General features: G+C 44.6%; 3 protein-coding genes across 3 annotated transcripts in view; all 3 read right to left on the reverse strand.

The window, feature by feature from the left end:
- LOC306931539 (latent-transforming growth factor beta-binding protein 1-like) overlaps positions 1-15,778 on the reverse strand; it is a gene marked incomplete at its 3' end in the record, with an annotated part of 67,011 nt that overhangs the window by 27,863 nt on the left and 23,370 nt on the right. The window contains exon 4 of the mRNA XM_079512944.1: positions 1,335-1,486. Coding sequence (XP_079369070.1) covers positions 1,335-1,486 — 152 coding nt within the window. The remainder of the gene's footprint in view (positions 1-1,334; positions 1,487-15,778) is intronic.
- On the reverse strand, positions 8,728-9,808 carry LOC306931422 (choline-phosphate cytidylyltransferase A-like; the record flags this gene model as incomplete). Its single annotated transcript, XM_079512825.1, is given in 2 exon segments — positions 8,728-8,811; positions 8,813-9,808. Coding segments are annotated over 2 exon segments (1,080 nt in total).
- LOC306931423 (small ribosomal subunit protein mS40-like) lies at positions 11,183-11,926 on the reverse strand (the record flags this gene model as incomplete). The annotated part of the gene is made up of 1 exon (XM_079512826.1): positions 11,183-11,926. One exon carries the CDS (start codon positions 11,924-11,926, stop codon positions 11,183-11,185), a length of 744 nt encoding a protein of 247 aa, XP_079368952.1.

Genomic DNA, 15,778 nt, shown 5'->3' on the forward strand with positions numbered 1-15,778 from the left:
GGCTGCAAACCGCTCCAATATGGATCCACATGGTAATGGCAGGGCTGCAAACTGCTCCAATATGGATCCACATGGTAATGGCAGGGCTGCAAACTGCTCCAATATGGATCCACATGGTAATGGCAGGGCTGCAAAGATCTAATGTAATCTATGGATCCACATGGTAATGGCAGGGCTGCAAAGATCTAATGTAATCTATGGATCCACATGGTATTACTGGCAGGGCTGCAAACCGCTCCAATATGGATCTGGGACCTCATGTAGCCATAATCAGTTGTCTATCTATGATGACACATCTATGACATATGACTCCAAATGTCGACTGCAGTGGAGACCCATTATCACATTAAAATTACATATTTCAGAAAGTATAAAACATAAATGGTATGTGAAAAGAAATGGAATAACATCTTTAACACGTTTGGGGACTTCGCCCTGGCAGGTAGGTTTTGACAGTTGGAAACGTCCTGGAATGCCTTCAGAGTTACAAAATCATCACTTAGTAAATATGAGCTGATGTGGGAACAGTGGCTTTGACTCTTAACTGGGTTCAGTTCACTCCTGGAAGAACTCCTACAGAATGCTTCTCGGCTTTGTTTGGCATCCACTTTCTAAGGAAAAAGGTTCTGAAAACACACCTGGGCCTGAGCTCATTAAAGAGATAACTTGATATTTGGATTCGGTGTTGTTTTTCCGAACCAGGTTCATCGTTGACTTGTCAACTAGTGTGAAAAAATTCTGCTTGAGTTTCTCGGCTTAAACAGAAAAATAACTTATTGACCTAGGGGCCTGTTTCGATGCGTGTCCCTAAGCAAGACTCCTAGTAGTTATAGGATGGGTAAATGCAGAGACCAAATTTCACGTGACGGTAAGTGCAAATATACAGTGACAAAAAAGCACCCACAAGTAGTGGGGACTATTCTATTGTATATTCTATTCCATTAGGCACCTAAATGACGGTCAACACGCTTACTTGGAGATTATTTCAAATATGAGTGCTAACAATGGCTAAAATATGTTTTGATGCGTTTTACAAAGGCTAGCTGAGATTTTTCTGAAGGCGTTGGCAAGTGTTACTGTATGTCAGACTTTCGCATGTCCTCCTCACAAAACTATGCACATCAAAAGTTGCCCCTTTAACCACATGAACGCTAGCATCCCTAAGTTGTCATAATAGGTTTACATTCGGGCAAAAACAGCCGACCTACAATCTGTGAGCTTGGAAATCATCTCTTTTCAGTTAAGAGATTTGGTGTAAAGAGGGGGGAGAGGGGGGGGGGCGTATATAGGGTTTAAGTGGTCAAGAAAGTGCACATTAGTTGGGTGGTACTCACCGTGGATGGGGTTGTGGCTCACGGTGAAAGGGATGGGCCTCTCAGGCTGTGGCTGGAGATGGGTCTGGGTGCGTGTGGTGTGTGAGTGGTAATATTTGGGCTTTAGGACGTACTGCTGGTTCTGACCGGGATGTATTGGTATGGGTCGAATCCTGGGAAGGAAACAAGGAACATTTGCGTTTACAATGCAGGCATTTAGCTGATATTTCTTACACTAAATACTAAATAGAAATAGTTATACAGTACAAGTACAGTACAGTGTGACGAATAGACAAAGACAAAAGATCAGCATGATGTTATCCATGACTTTGCATTCACTTAAAGGACCACTTCACCACTTTTCAACCTTCATATACTAGGTCCTCACTAATAATCATGAAAAAATGGCGCAATTTTTTTCAAATCTAAATATTTTTGTAAAAAAATATTGTTTAAAAAAAAATCTGCCTAATGATGATGTCACTGGAAGACGGTTTCTAAACTGCCCACAGCCGTATATGAGACACAGACTGAGTAGAAAAAAATCGTGCCACCTATTATATGAAGATAGGTTGAAAAGTGGTGAAGTGGTCATTTAATTGCCAAATTAAAGTGAACATAATGAAGAGAAGGTGCTTTCACACAGGTCTGGTCCCTTAGACAATTGAGTAATTAACATCCTAACATGCTTTGTGAAGAGCGCGACTCTAAAAATCCTGGGCACACAATTACAGTTAGAGCAGAACCATTAACTACTAATGGAAGATGATTAGCACATGCAAATCGATTGTGAACTATATGTATTGGCATGAGGAGGTAGAGAGAAGGAGAAACTAGATCAATGAGTCAAGTTTCCTCCTCCACAAGAACTTGCTGTGTAACTTTTAATGAACAAAGTTTTAATGAATCCACACAAATTAAGTTTAGGTGTGGGTTTAATTAATTAAATGTACCGTAGTTAAGTTTGGGCATGGGTTTAATTAATACCTTTTAGTTAAGTTTGTGGTTGGAGGGAGGATCTGAGGAAAGTCCTTTCTATACAGTGTCCATCTAGTCCATCTAGTCAACCAGCACATGGTTAAACGTGTAGATCAATACTATAGAGCCTTGTTAGAAGATCTAATGTAATCTATGGATCCACATGGTAATGGCAGGGCTGCAAACCGCTCCAATATGGATCCACATGGTAATGGCAGGGCTGCAAACTGCTCCAATATGGATCCACATGGTAATGGCAGGGCTGCAAACTGCTCCAATATGGATCCTCATGGTAATGGCAGGGCTGCAAACCGCTCCAATATGGATCCACATGGTAATGGCAGGGCTGCAAACTGCTCCAATATGGATCCACATGGTAATGGCAGGGCTGCAAACTGCTCCAATATGGATCCACATGGTAATGGCAGGGCTGCAAAGATCTAATGTAATCTATGGATCCACATGGTAATGGCAGGGCTGCAAAGATCTAATGTAATCTATGGATCCACATGGTATTACTGGCAGGGCTGCAAACCGCTCCAATATGGATCTGGGACCTCATGTAGCCATAATCAGTTGTCTATCTATGATGACACATCTATGACATATGACTCCAAATGTCGACTGCAGTGGAGACCCATTATCACATTAAAATTACATATTTCAGAAAGTATAAAACATAAATGGTATGTGAAAAGAAATGGAGTGGAGGTGCTTTTGTGGCCTACTGGTAAATGGTAAATGGTGCATTTATATAGCGCCTTTATCCAAGGCGCTTTACAGAGATTGTGCATTAAATTCACCCATTCACACACACATTCACACACTGATGGCAGCGGAAACCATGCAAGGCACCAACCAGCACATCAGGAGCAATCAGGGGTTCAGTGTCTTGCTCAAGGACACTTCGACAGTAACTCTGGGGGAGCCCGGGTTCGAACTGGCGACCTTGTGGTTGCCATCCAGCCACTCTACCCCTGAGCCACCGCCACCCATTGTGGCATTGTGCACAAGACATGTGGCACTTGTCCAGAGGTTTGTGAGACATGTGGCACTTGTCCAGGTTTGTGAGATTAGCTCCAGACACGCAGACTGACCCACCCTCCAACAGACAGCTTGTCTCTCGCAGAGCCGTGTCATAAAATGTGTTAACTTCTGAAATAATTAATTATCATCAATCCTCGGCTGGGAATACTAAAATGGAATTATGGTGGATTCACACACTATTACATCACCGTCACTCCAGAGTTTATCCCATTCTGGGCGGGAACCCATTTTGGTGTTTTAACTAAGCATTATGTTATACTTTAGCTATTGAAAAATAGCAGATCTACAAGCTCATAGCGCGCCACCGAGTGGCGCGCTACGAGCTTGTAGGTCTGCTATTTTTGAAAAATCTTGAAAATGCAGCACAAATCTTTGAATATATATATTGTTTTTAATTTCACCGTGAGGGCTAAATAGGTTATTATACTGTAGTGGTGTCAACCCGTATCTATTACACGAGCATTACACAGTCTTTATTGTGTGACATGGTTGATTACAGGGAGAGGGAGAGCACAGTGTTGTAGGTGCTGACCACGGTAGATATTACAGGGAGAGGGAGTGCACAGTGTTGTAGGTGCTGACCACGGTAGATATACTGTAAATGATTACAGGGAGAGGGAGTGCACAGTGTTGTAGGTGCTGACCACGGTAGATATTACAGGGAGAGGGAGTGCACAGTGTTGTAGGTGCTGACCACGGTAGATATTACAGGGAGAGGGAGTGCACAGTGTTGTAGGTGCTGACCACGGTAGATATTACAGGGAGAGGGAGTGCACAGTGTTGTAGGTGCTGACCACGGTAGATATACTGTAAATGATTACAGGGAGAGGGAGTGCACAGTGTTGTAGGTGCTGACCACGGTAGAGATTACAGGGAGAGGGAGTGCACAGTGTTGTAGGTGCTGACCACGGTAGATATTACAGGGAGAGGGAGTGCACAGTGTTGTAGGTGCTGACCACGGTAGACATTACAGGGAGAGGGAGGGCACAGTGTTGTAGGTGCTGACCACGGTAGATATACCGTAAATGTTTAGGAGGTGGATGGCGGCTACAGCTCGTAGCCGCCATGCAAAAACGTATCGATTCAAATATACAAGACACCAACATTACCACAGGAGGCCTTCCTCAGGGTTTCAATAAAGACATATGTTTTTAGTATCGTGGCTAATACGAGCTGTGGAGCCTCCTCCTAAAACGGGAATGGGGAATTTGGGGAAGTCATAACAACCTAGAATCGGGAGAAATTTCTACATGGAGAAAAAGATAAAGAAAAAATAAAGGATGCGGCTGAAAGGACTTTAACTGAGGATGAGGTTGCAACAAAGTGTCCAAAACCAGCTTGCTGTACAGTCTCTACCATACATACACTCTGCTAAGCCTCACTCAGTCCAAATGAAAAGGGACTTGTTGTTTATACTGTACCACAGGAAGAAAAGTCTGGTCATTTTGGTGTCGGGGACAATTGAGCGATATTGCTTGAGACAGCGCTCGTACGAATTGTTTTTCATACTGCATAATCATATCAAACCGTCAGCCGCCACACTGGAAACCACAAAGACAGGTTTGGGTCACAGGCAATGGAGGACAACGGATGGAAATAAAGTTCCTTTGAGAGGGACAGAGAGAGAGAGAGAGAGAGAGAGAGAGAGAGAGAGAGAGGGAGAGAGAGCAAAAGGAGAGAGAGGGAAGTACAATATGGGTGGCGCTGAGAGCCGTTGCTAAATGGTTTAAAGGAGCAAGGGGCAGAGTGACAACAGTGGTGCTTATCAGAGAGCTCTGCAGAGCGAGGCCGGAGCCCCTGGTTAGACAAAGAGCAGATGAGAAGTCAGAACATTGCCATTCAATTCAATCGTATTTCAGCCCACTGCTGGCTAAGAGGCTTTCTTCAGCTGCTGACTGTTGTGTGCACGCAGTGATAAGAACTGCACAAACGTGCTTTCGTTCCTTAGTTTGTGCGTGCACACACACACACACACACACACACACACACACACACACACACACACACACACACACACACACACACACACACACACACACACACACACACACACACACACACACACACACACACACACACACACACACGTCTCAGTGGACCACCCCTTGTTGTGGTCCCCTGACTTCCCTCCCTCCCAGTGTGTACAGTGCGTTCACCCATGCGGCTCTGTAGTCCCTGCAGTAATAATTACACCTGGGTCCTCCTGACCTGAACCCAGCATGCCAGTGGGTTCCCTCCCCACTACAGCCTTTGGACATTATTCAGAGAAGGACATAAAGAACCGAGAGAAGGATCAGGGCTTGGAAGAAGAAGTCAGTTGACAAAAGCCAAGTTGGTGTCAAAGGCTACACGTCCTTTTTCCATCTCTATTCCGAATCCTATCCTCCTCTCTTCAGGCACACACTCGGACACAACTTAAAGCCCTGCCGTTATCTTGCCACGGTGAGCTTGTAGATGGGCTATTTTTGGTGCACGACACCAACGCACAACTAAGTAAAAATCTCGCTTTAGACGGAGGGACTTAAAGGACCTGATGTAGATTATATCTTTGTTTGATCCCAAAGGGAACGCATGAGGGCACAACGCACACAAGGGTGGTCAGAATGAGCCAAGCAACAGCAACCTTATTTTCAAAATCTTTGGAAAATAGCAGATCTACAAGCTCACAATGTGTTGAATTGTAGATCGGCTATTTTCAAATGGCCAAAATGTATATAGAGTAGGACTCGTTTTGGAAGGTATATCACTAGTCTGTTGGCTTGTGTCTAATATAAGATTATAACATTATGACACGAGAATGTGGTTATTAATTGTTTATTTGGAATGTACATGACATGAAGATTAATAATAATAATGTGGATAGTGTCGATAAGTAATGTAACGTGATCATGTACTCGTTCAGCTACAAATAGTGGCTCAGTATTGAAATTAGCTATTATTAGCCAAACTAGACCGGTGCCCGGCTGTAGAGCACCGAGTCCGTAACGATGGAAGTTGGAGATCCATGCCCCACCCAGCTATGCAATACCCGTTGTACCAGTGTCAGAGTAACCGTTCCACCCATCGGTCTGTCCCTTTTATGCCCATATATGGAGTTTCTGTATCTGTCTCTCTGTGTCCCTTTAATCCTATATATGGAGTTCTGTGTCAGGCATGCCCAAATATGGAGTGTTGTGATGTCGGAACAGGCCAGCTCCACATTATGGACCCTGGGCAGAGGCCCTGTCCAGAGCCCGGACAGAGGCCTTTTGTGGCGGTTCTGGACAGCGGTTCTGTGGGTCCAACCGACTTTACACTGGGCACTGCACTCCCTGCGGGGGTGTGGAACGCGTGTGTCGAATTTGAATTCAGTGGGGCGAACGGTTCTCGAGTTACGTGCATTACAGCTGTACACACATAAGTACGTACAGACTAGAGACATGGTGCATTTATAGATAGATAGTCTGTGAAAGCTTTGTTTTGTCTTATGGACAGTCCTTTACTTTTCAATAGTTGTTGTGCCCCCCAGACGTTACTGGCTATTAGACTAATTCTTCTAGAATATTGTATTGTGACATTATTGCAGGAAGTTATCACATCATTGCCAGCGGTATTTTCCCACACAGGGTCAGAAGAAGGGGATAAAAGCGATGGAATCTATGAACAGAGAATGGCCAATTGCCAGGCAAAGATAAATGAAAGGCAGGAAACAACATTGTGGCAAAGGGTATGGACACAAAGAGAACACAAACAAGTAGAGTACAGAGTGGATATACAAAGATAGAAGGGAAAAAATCACACCTGTGTAAAGTGAGGGGCGCTCTTATCATCATTATACATCATCTCAGAGAGATGAGAGATAGAAAGTATAGCCAGACAGATGGACAGAGTGACAGATCGATCGCTCTATCGATTGATAGATAAAATAGATAAAGGGCTATATTTCGCGCCACCCCTTAACCCTTATCCCTAAACTTATTTGACATTTTTAACTATCTATCTATTAATTTAGCGGTCGCCCGCCAGCTGTCTATTTCGCTCGGTCGCTGTCTTTCATTCAGAATACTTCCTTAGCATAGAGAAAGACAGCTACAAACTACAACTTGCTTTGCACTTTTGCAGCCCAAAAAGCCAATCTCCGCGTTCACCGTTTAATAGCTTATATCCATGGGCAGAATATCACCAATCAAATTTACATCACACATCAATGGTGTACTTATGATTGTACTACAGCATTTACTTGCAAAATAAACGTTTAATTAGCCTACTTTTGTGCCCAACCCAACTTCCCAAGACCATCTGTAAACAATTCCCCCTATCAGTAATGTGATCTATTACATTGCATTACCCACACTGAACATCATTTGCTGTTCATATATTCAGAACGCGTAAGGACTAGTTTTAAAAAACCTTTTCAAATAGCACCCTCTATGCACCCTTCCTTGCCTGTCTAATCTAATTTGCGGCTTCTGCCTAGCTGAAATGCCTGCCCGTTTTAACCCAATAATAGGTCCATTCTACAAATGCCTTCGAAGTCAGTAATCTGAATCTCACACAAGATTTTTCAAAAATGTAAAAGAAATAGCAGATGCCGTTGAGCTTGTATATCTGCTATTTTTGAACGGCTGACGCAAAGATCAAAAATGACACAGATGCTTTCGCGGTTTTAATGGGTTAAGAAGCAAATTGCAGCTCTCAAGTCACATCGTAAGTCTCCTGTGAGAGCCATTAAAAAAAATCATCATACATCACATTCCGTGCTCAGCCAATCAAATCATCACAAATGTCATTCCGGCCAATCACTTTGGGCGTCTTCACTTTTCTTCCCTTACTTTTTTATCCTCAACATGTACTTTGCTCAGCCAATCAAATCATCGCTATGGGGTGATCAGCCAATCAAATCATCGTGCTTGTGTTCACACAAACAGACAAAGCTGGGCATAGGAGGGGCTAACGAGGAACACAGGAGCCATGAGGCCCATAGGGCAGGAGCCTATCTCCTGTTTCTGTAGTGTGAGGCAGCTTGATGTACAAGTACACCCCCTGGACATGACACTATATGTCGCAGGGACTTATCCCCAATCCAACCCTTGATGCTGAGTGCCAAGCAGGGAGGCACTGGGTCCCATTTTTCCCAGTCTTTGGTATGACCCGGTGGGGGATTAAACCCCGACCTCCCAGTCCCAGGGCGGACACTCTAACCACAAGGCCACTGAGCCGGTAGCATGCCTTATACTGCCAATATATATTACAACTAGCATGAAGACGGTGGACATCACAAACCAATCTGATTCCTGTCTGGATGGGCCAAGAATCTGACTTGGGCAGTCAGTGAATATCTGCCTGGTTGACTGACTTGACTAACAGCACGTCGGAGACCAGGGTGAGGGTGACATAAAACAAAGACGCCCTAGTCTTCATCATCGTCGTCGTCCTCGCTGAAGGGGTGGCCCAGGGCCTCGCCGCGGTGCAGGGGCAGGCGGAAAGCGATGGGGCGAAGGGGTGCGCTCCTGGCGGACAGGGCTACTGTCGGGGCTCGGTCTGGGGCTGATGGCCTGCAGCATGCGGGCCATCTTTCCATCCCTCAGCATGTGCTTCAGGGCTCCCTCGGGGCCAAACATCTGCAGGAAGTTGCCAATGAACTCCCTGGACTTCTCCTCCCACTTTTGGAAGAGGTCCATGCTCTTCTCCTCAAACTTCTGGACCAGCTCTTTGCTCTTCTCCTCCACGTCCCGCACCTTCCTCTTCACCCTGTCCACGCGGTCCTGCAGGTTGTACTTCTTCTCGTTGATGTAGCTGACGTTGAGCTCCTTGGGGGTGTAGCCCCTCTGTAGGTTGCGTCTCACAAACATGTCGTAGTCGCGGACGATGCGCGCGATGATGTCAGAGGTGGAGATGCCTTCCGTCCGCTGGGTGGGAGCGAACATGCCGGCGTCCTTAATGTGCTTGTAAACGTCATCGCTCCCTGCCGAGGAGTAAGGGATGTCATCGTGGGCCACAAAGTCGATGCGATGCTTGGCGAGGAACTTTGGTGTCAGGGTCCAGGGGGCATTCCTCACCACCTCGTCCACATAACGGCAGTGGCTGACCGTTTCGTAGCGCTCATCCTCGCTCATCACCGTGAAGCCCTTGTACTTGTGGGTGAGATCGTCGCTGCACACTCCGACGATGAGATGTGTGTTTGGAAAGAGACATTTGGCCTGCATGAGAGCTCTGGCATGGCCGGAATGGAACAGATCAAATATGCCGTCTGCGTAAACCCGCACTGGCCTGTCAGGTGGGGTTCCTTTCTTTGCCTCATCCATGCTGACTCTCAGATAGGGTTCCTTAGCTGGCTCCAGCTCGTCTGCAAAAGGTGCAGGCCCTGCAGGGTGCTCCAGAGTCACGGTGCATCTGGGGACCTTGACCTTTCCCTCCTCTGCCTCGCCACTGGACTCCTCTCTCCTCCTCTTCCTGGATGACAGCAGACTACTGGAGCTCACTCCCTCCATTGTCCTCTCCGTTCAGCCGAAACGGTGCAGCCACTACAGCAGATGTAGTTCAATGTTGAATTGTTCCCGCGTTATAGTATGTATCTCAATAAATTACGCAAACATCTGCGTGCGCCCAAGTGTGCGTCTACAGTATCCGTCAGTACAGTACAGTATATCACAGAGCACCCTAGGGTGAAGTGGTCGGATCAGCGGTTCTCCAAAATATACTGTATATACTGTCCACACATCCACAAATCCCCATATATGTTGATCCTGGTGACATCAATATGACATCATTACGCAAATCTCTGCGTGCGAGTATGCATCTGTCCTTCGCGTATCCTGAGACAGACCAGTTGAAACTCGTCTGTGAAGTTGGTCGGGAACAACAGCCTGCGGTCCGGTCCTCCCTTAAGCCAATTTGATGTGAAACATCACACTTGTGTGAAGTGAACTTGCCACATGATGTCACGAGTGGGGGGGGGGGGGGGGGTATATAATACATACACACAAAGATACTCGTTGGAGCAGTTAGCACTGCTCAAACTTCAAATGTGAAGTGAGTAATGCCTTGATGAAGATGTATGGTGATGATGTCTGATGTATTGACCCACATGGGGTCAATCACAGGGGTGAGGAATAAACATCCAAACACACAAAATAACATGTCAGAGCAGCTAGCAACGCTCTGAAATTAGACTAAAACTGTCAAAACCATCCTTCTACTAATTGTTCAAAGGAGGGAGACAGTCGCAGAGCTCCAGTATGTGTTAAGCTCTTCCACATGCTCCTGTTTAGCCCATTGACTTTGGCGAGACCGCACCGCTTTTACCAAACCGGCACCGAGGGGAGGATTATATCAATTCACCTTCTGAGATTAACTGACGTTTTGCTGCATGGGAATAATCTTTTAGACATTAAAGCCTTTCTTTGAACTGCTTCAGAATACACGTCGAGGACGAAGACCGCTTTGGTAGGCCTAATTTCTTTTGGCATCGGCTAATCTCACTGGAAGCAGCTTGGCAGCTTCAGGAAAATAAAGATACATTGTCGTCTTTGTTTTTCTGCAACTAGCTGTCCAATCATTGGACAGCTGGTGGCTGAGTTTGGATGTGATCATGGTGCCTGTCAGTCATAATAGTGTCTAACCCAGTAAGACCTGAGGCCGATTCTACAAACTTAAAAAATCACAAGGCTTCAAAAGTACATATCATAGGGCGCGACAGAAGCTTGGGCACTGACGAGCTAGCACCCAAATGGGATGCTCTTCTGTTTTTTGTTTTGTCTTTCATTATATTGCCATTTATTGTAAATTACTTTGGAATACAAAACAGGTAAAGTATGTGGGAGAAACAGTAACATCAATATGAAGAGCATGGTCTATCAGTTATATCATTGATATTTTTTAAGATAAGCCTTGTACATCTTCTTTACTTTGGCCAATTCTGTCTCTTCTGGCTCAATGGTGCCATACCATTTATACCAGCGTTCACCAGGGTTAAGGCATGGGGGAGGTGGTGTGGACCCCACAGCATGGTGGTTATTGGAGTAGTCTTCTGTGAATTCCACATTGGGGATGTCAAAGGGCAGAACGCCATGGTCTCGTGCTTTGTTAACCTCCATATTCAGTCTCTTCTGTTGTTGCATACAAACACCTGTTTGAGTGGGGTCATGCACCATCCCAGTATATGGACATATGAACTGCTCCAACAGCTTAACCTTCTGATGGTGGAGGATGATGTTTAGATCCCTGCAAATTGGACATGCGTTCCCGCAGATTCTGCCTCCCCTAATGCACTTCTTGCGTGTCTTCTGCGGGGGGATACCTCCTTTGTGGTTTCTCCTGTAGCCAGTCCACACCGGACTGGTTCCATAGCGCTCAATGTATTCTTCACTCTCCAGGTAGTTCCAGGGCCTGTCTTTGTAGCGGACCACAACCTCAGCATCCCCATCCTTGGCTGGTGCTGCTGTTGTACACAGTGAGTGGCTTGGCATCACAGATGGAGCTCCAGTCCTGGTCCATAATAACCTGGCAGTTAGCTTCTGTAGACGGGACTCGTTATGCTGAACCGAGTGTAAAATCAGAGGAGATATTCGAGATGAAATGCTCCCGATGCTTCGTATGGACGCCGCCATGTTTTCTGTGACATGAGTCGGAAACCTCTGCTCTTCTATGTTACTCCAGCCTGGGCTTTAGAAATGGAGACCGGGATTGTACTTCAGGACAAGGCTAACAGTCTTGGGCAACTTAAAGACTTCCGCACCTGCGCATGACTGTGTTTCAAGACATCTCCTCCGTGCACTCATACAGAAAAAAGAACAGCTTATTCCAAAACATTACAGTGGTTTGCAGTAGGGAGAGTTGAGTATCGCTTCAATTCATATATCATATAATAAATAAACTACTGTCTACTCTGAAACGATGCAAGTAGGGAACGATGCAAATAGGGAATGCATACCTGGTTTAATATGTAAACCTGTTGTTCCCATCTGCCTGTATGGGCATAAAAGGGTTATGCCCATACATGGAGATCTCTGTGTGTCCATGTCCATTTTACGCCCATATATGGAGATCCCTGATGTAATCAGTATATGCCCATATATGGGCATGTTCATATAGTCAGTATGTCATAGATTTGCCATTGACAACTTACGTTAACATGAGTCAAATTTGACAAAGATGGAGTGTCAAAATTCTCTCTCAAGAGTTACATTTTGCCGCAATTTGCAACATTAGATTTTTTGAGGGGCGCTAGCCCCTCCTATGCCCAGCTTTACGGTTTTGTGTAAACACAAACATTGAAGATAAAAGTGAGGATGGAAAAGTGAGGACGCAAATTGTGATTGGCCAGAATGAGATGATGTATGATGATAAGAAGATGATTTATGATGATAAGAGCGCCCCAATCTAGAGTTGCAAATTGCAATACCCTTAATTGACAGCTCATTGATCCAAATCGAATTTCAGATCTGCTTGTATTAAGCAACGTTAAACTCACCAACATTGCAGCTGTAGGGCAAGCTTGAATTATCCTCTTTCAATCTGTAAAGCGTTTGTTTCATAAAAATCCACCGTAGACATTTTATGAGTTTAGACACTTAGAAAAAAATATCACAGGCACGGAATTTCTTAGCAGAAAGTAGCTCATAACATGTCTACAGTGGATTTTTATGAAACAAACGCTTTTCAGAAAGTGGATAAATCATCCCATTATAAAAAAATCACACCTGTGTGAAATGAGGGGCACTCTTGTCATCGTACATCATTTATGTCAGCGGACATTTGACTTTGCTACATAAGGTACATAAGGTGGTCCCTTATTGGCCAAGCGCTCCCACCAACATGTGATTGGTTAGCCGATTTGCTCGTTTACATATGACATAAGTTTTCCCTTCAATGTCAATGACGTTTAATGTCTTGATGTTTAATTTACGTCATATTTAGCGTTCATTGTCAATGGCAAATCTTGAGACGTGTGGGGACAAAAGCTGTTTATAGAAGGGGCTAGCCACACACACACACACACACACACACACACACACACACACACACACACACACACACACACACACACACACACACACACACACACACACACACACACACACACACATACAGAAAGTCCCTATATCACACAAAGGTTTGGCGGCCCTCCTGCAGTATCTATGAGGACCCTATAGGAGTATTGGACCCCCTGTTAAGACCCCTGTAGTAGAAGGTATGCCAATTCCCATATTCATTAGGCAGCAACATCTTGTCCCTAAGGCAGTCATCAAATGTTTATTTGTAACGCTAACTATGGCTTGACAAAACAGCATTGTGCTACTGTATACCAGAGAAAAGATGCTCCTCAGCTTGGAAACACACAATGATAAATCATAAGCTGAAGTATGCTACAAAGGTACAAACTATACTCCATTTGTTGCTGTACTGTACGGAAGCTTTCTGGCTCTCGGCGCGTCTTCAATGTGAAACGATGACTCACTTCAGGCAAAGGACTGGGTTTTAAAGCATGCCCTTTTCAGGGTTTCCCCCCATTGGTCTGCACAGCGTCTGTCTTACGCTGGGCCTTTTGCCAGCAGGTAAAGAGGAGTCCACAGTGAAACGGGCTCAGTGTGAGGTCTGAATTTAATGGCTCATTAAAGACCACAATAAAGGGACTGCAGCATCGCTCATGGGAGCTGCAGACACGCTAGGAAAATGGTTAAGCGTTGTCAAAATTAAAAGAGATGTGGGGGTGGGGGGCTTAACATGTTCGACAACCACGTCTTTGACACCAACTCGCCCTAACCAATGTTTATAATTTAAAACATTTAGGTTGGTTCTGTTATCATGTTGCATTTCCTCAAGCTTTGAATCCATTAGAATCTTACTTGAAGAGTGTGGCAGAAAATAGACAGCAAATCTATTTGTGCTTCTGATCCCTGAAGGCGATGGTGGCTCACGATAAAAATAACACATAATCTGAATCTATCTATACTGCTCACTATGTTTGCCCAGCTGTTAGCTCTGGGAACCACCAGGCAATCTTCCTCCTCTAATATTTAAACTCCTAAAATGATGGAACAGAGGGGCGTCACTGCCCAAAGTCTGGTTGAAGGCATATTTCATATTCCTTATCTTCCCAAATAGGCTTCATATAGCGTACTGTAGACTTAACCCATTCTTGGCGGGAACCCCTTTTGGTGTTAGCATTATGTAATGCTTTAGAATTTTAGCTATTGAAAAATCAAAGAACATTTTTTCATCCTGACAGTTTTTCAGAAAACTGTCAGGATGTAGAAGACATTTTTAGAATCTGATCTCAGGTCAAAATGGGTTAACTAGAGACAAAATGCCCACATTGAAGGCATATTTCATATTCCTTATCTTCCCAAATAGGCTTCATATAGCGTACTGCAGACTTATATTAACTAGAGACAAAATGCCCACATTGAAGGCATATTTCATATTCCTTATCTTCCCAAATAGGCTTCATATAGCGTACTGCAGACTTATATTAACTAGAGACAAAATGCCCACATTCACTCGGGGTGCATGGACCGTGTTCTGATCATGCAGTATGACTTTATTAGTGATAAGCGGCTTATCTCTGCTTGGTTCCAGGAATGGATAATGTTCCCACAGATAGAAGGGAAGGGGTCGGATCCAGGGGATAATCTGCAGTTAACAATGCCAAAAACTATGAAGGCATCTTTCAAAAATGCACCCTTCTTGCAACCAAATTGAAAGAATTTAAGAAACTTAAGATCTGACTAAGAAACCAAACAAGATGTGAGTAAAAACGATCATTTTCATAAGGGGGGAGGGATTTTGGAAGCTCAACACACATCAGCCTCCGATCATGTCAACTATAAAATCCCTTATAAATCTCACAAGTCATTCTCTATCACATCAGCGCAAAACAGCAGCACAATGATTAGCGATGTCTGATCTGCATTTAAGGGCAGAAGGAACAGACTGGGAGAGCGAAAGAGAGAGAGGCTTTTGACATCTTTACAGGGCATGGCTGATACATTTCAAAGGCCCGGGACGAATGGCCCATAATATCCTTTTCCACGAACAATTATTGCCTAAAGAACACCGGGAGAGATTAAAAGGTCTTCCAACAATCCTTCACTGGGAAACTGGAGAAGCGACAATCCATCTTAAGAGCAGCCTCTCTCCGCCTATACAAGGAAGTCTTATGAAAGGATTAGCGTGAGAAAGAGACAGGCGGAGGGAAGCACACACACACACACACACACACACACACACGCACACACGCACACACACACACACACACACACACACACACACACACACACACACACACACACTAGGGCATTCACTTCTAGTCATTTTTACTAGTTGACTAGTTGCCTAGTTTACTAGTCGACTAGTCGACTAGTTGTTTAACTACCTATTATGTAAAAAAAAAAATTGTTTTGTTTTTGGAAATAAATATGTGTACATTGAAAAACTGTGTACATGGTGACTATAACTAT

Source organism: Electrona antarctica (genome assembly GCF_951216825.1).
Source record: "Electrona antarctica genome assembly, chromosome: 10".
Lineage (NCBI taxonomy): Eukaryota > Metazoa > Chordata > Actinopteri > Myctophiformes > Myctophidae > Electrona > Electrona antarctica.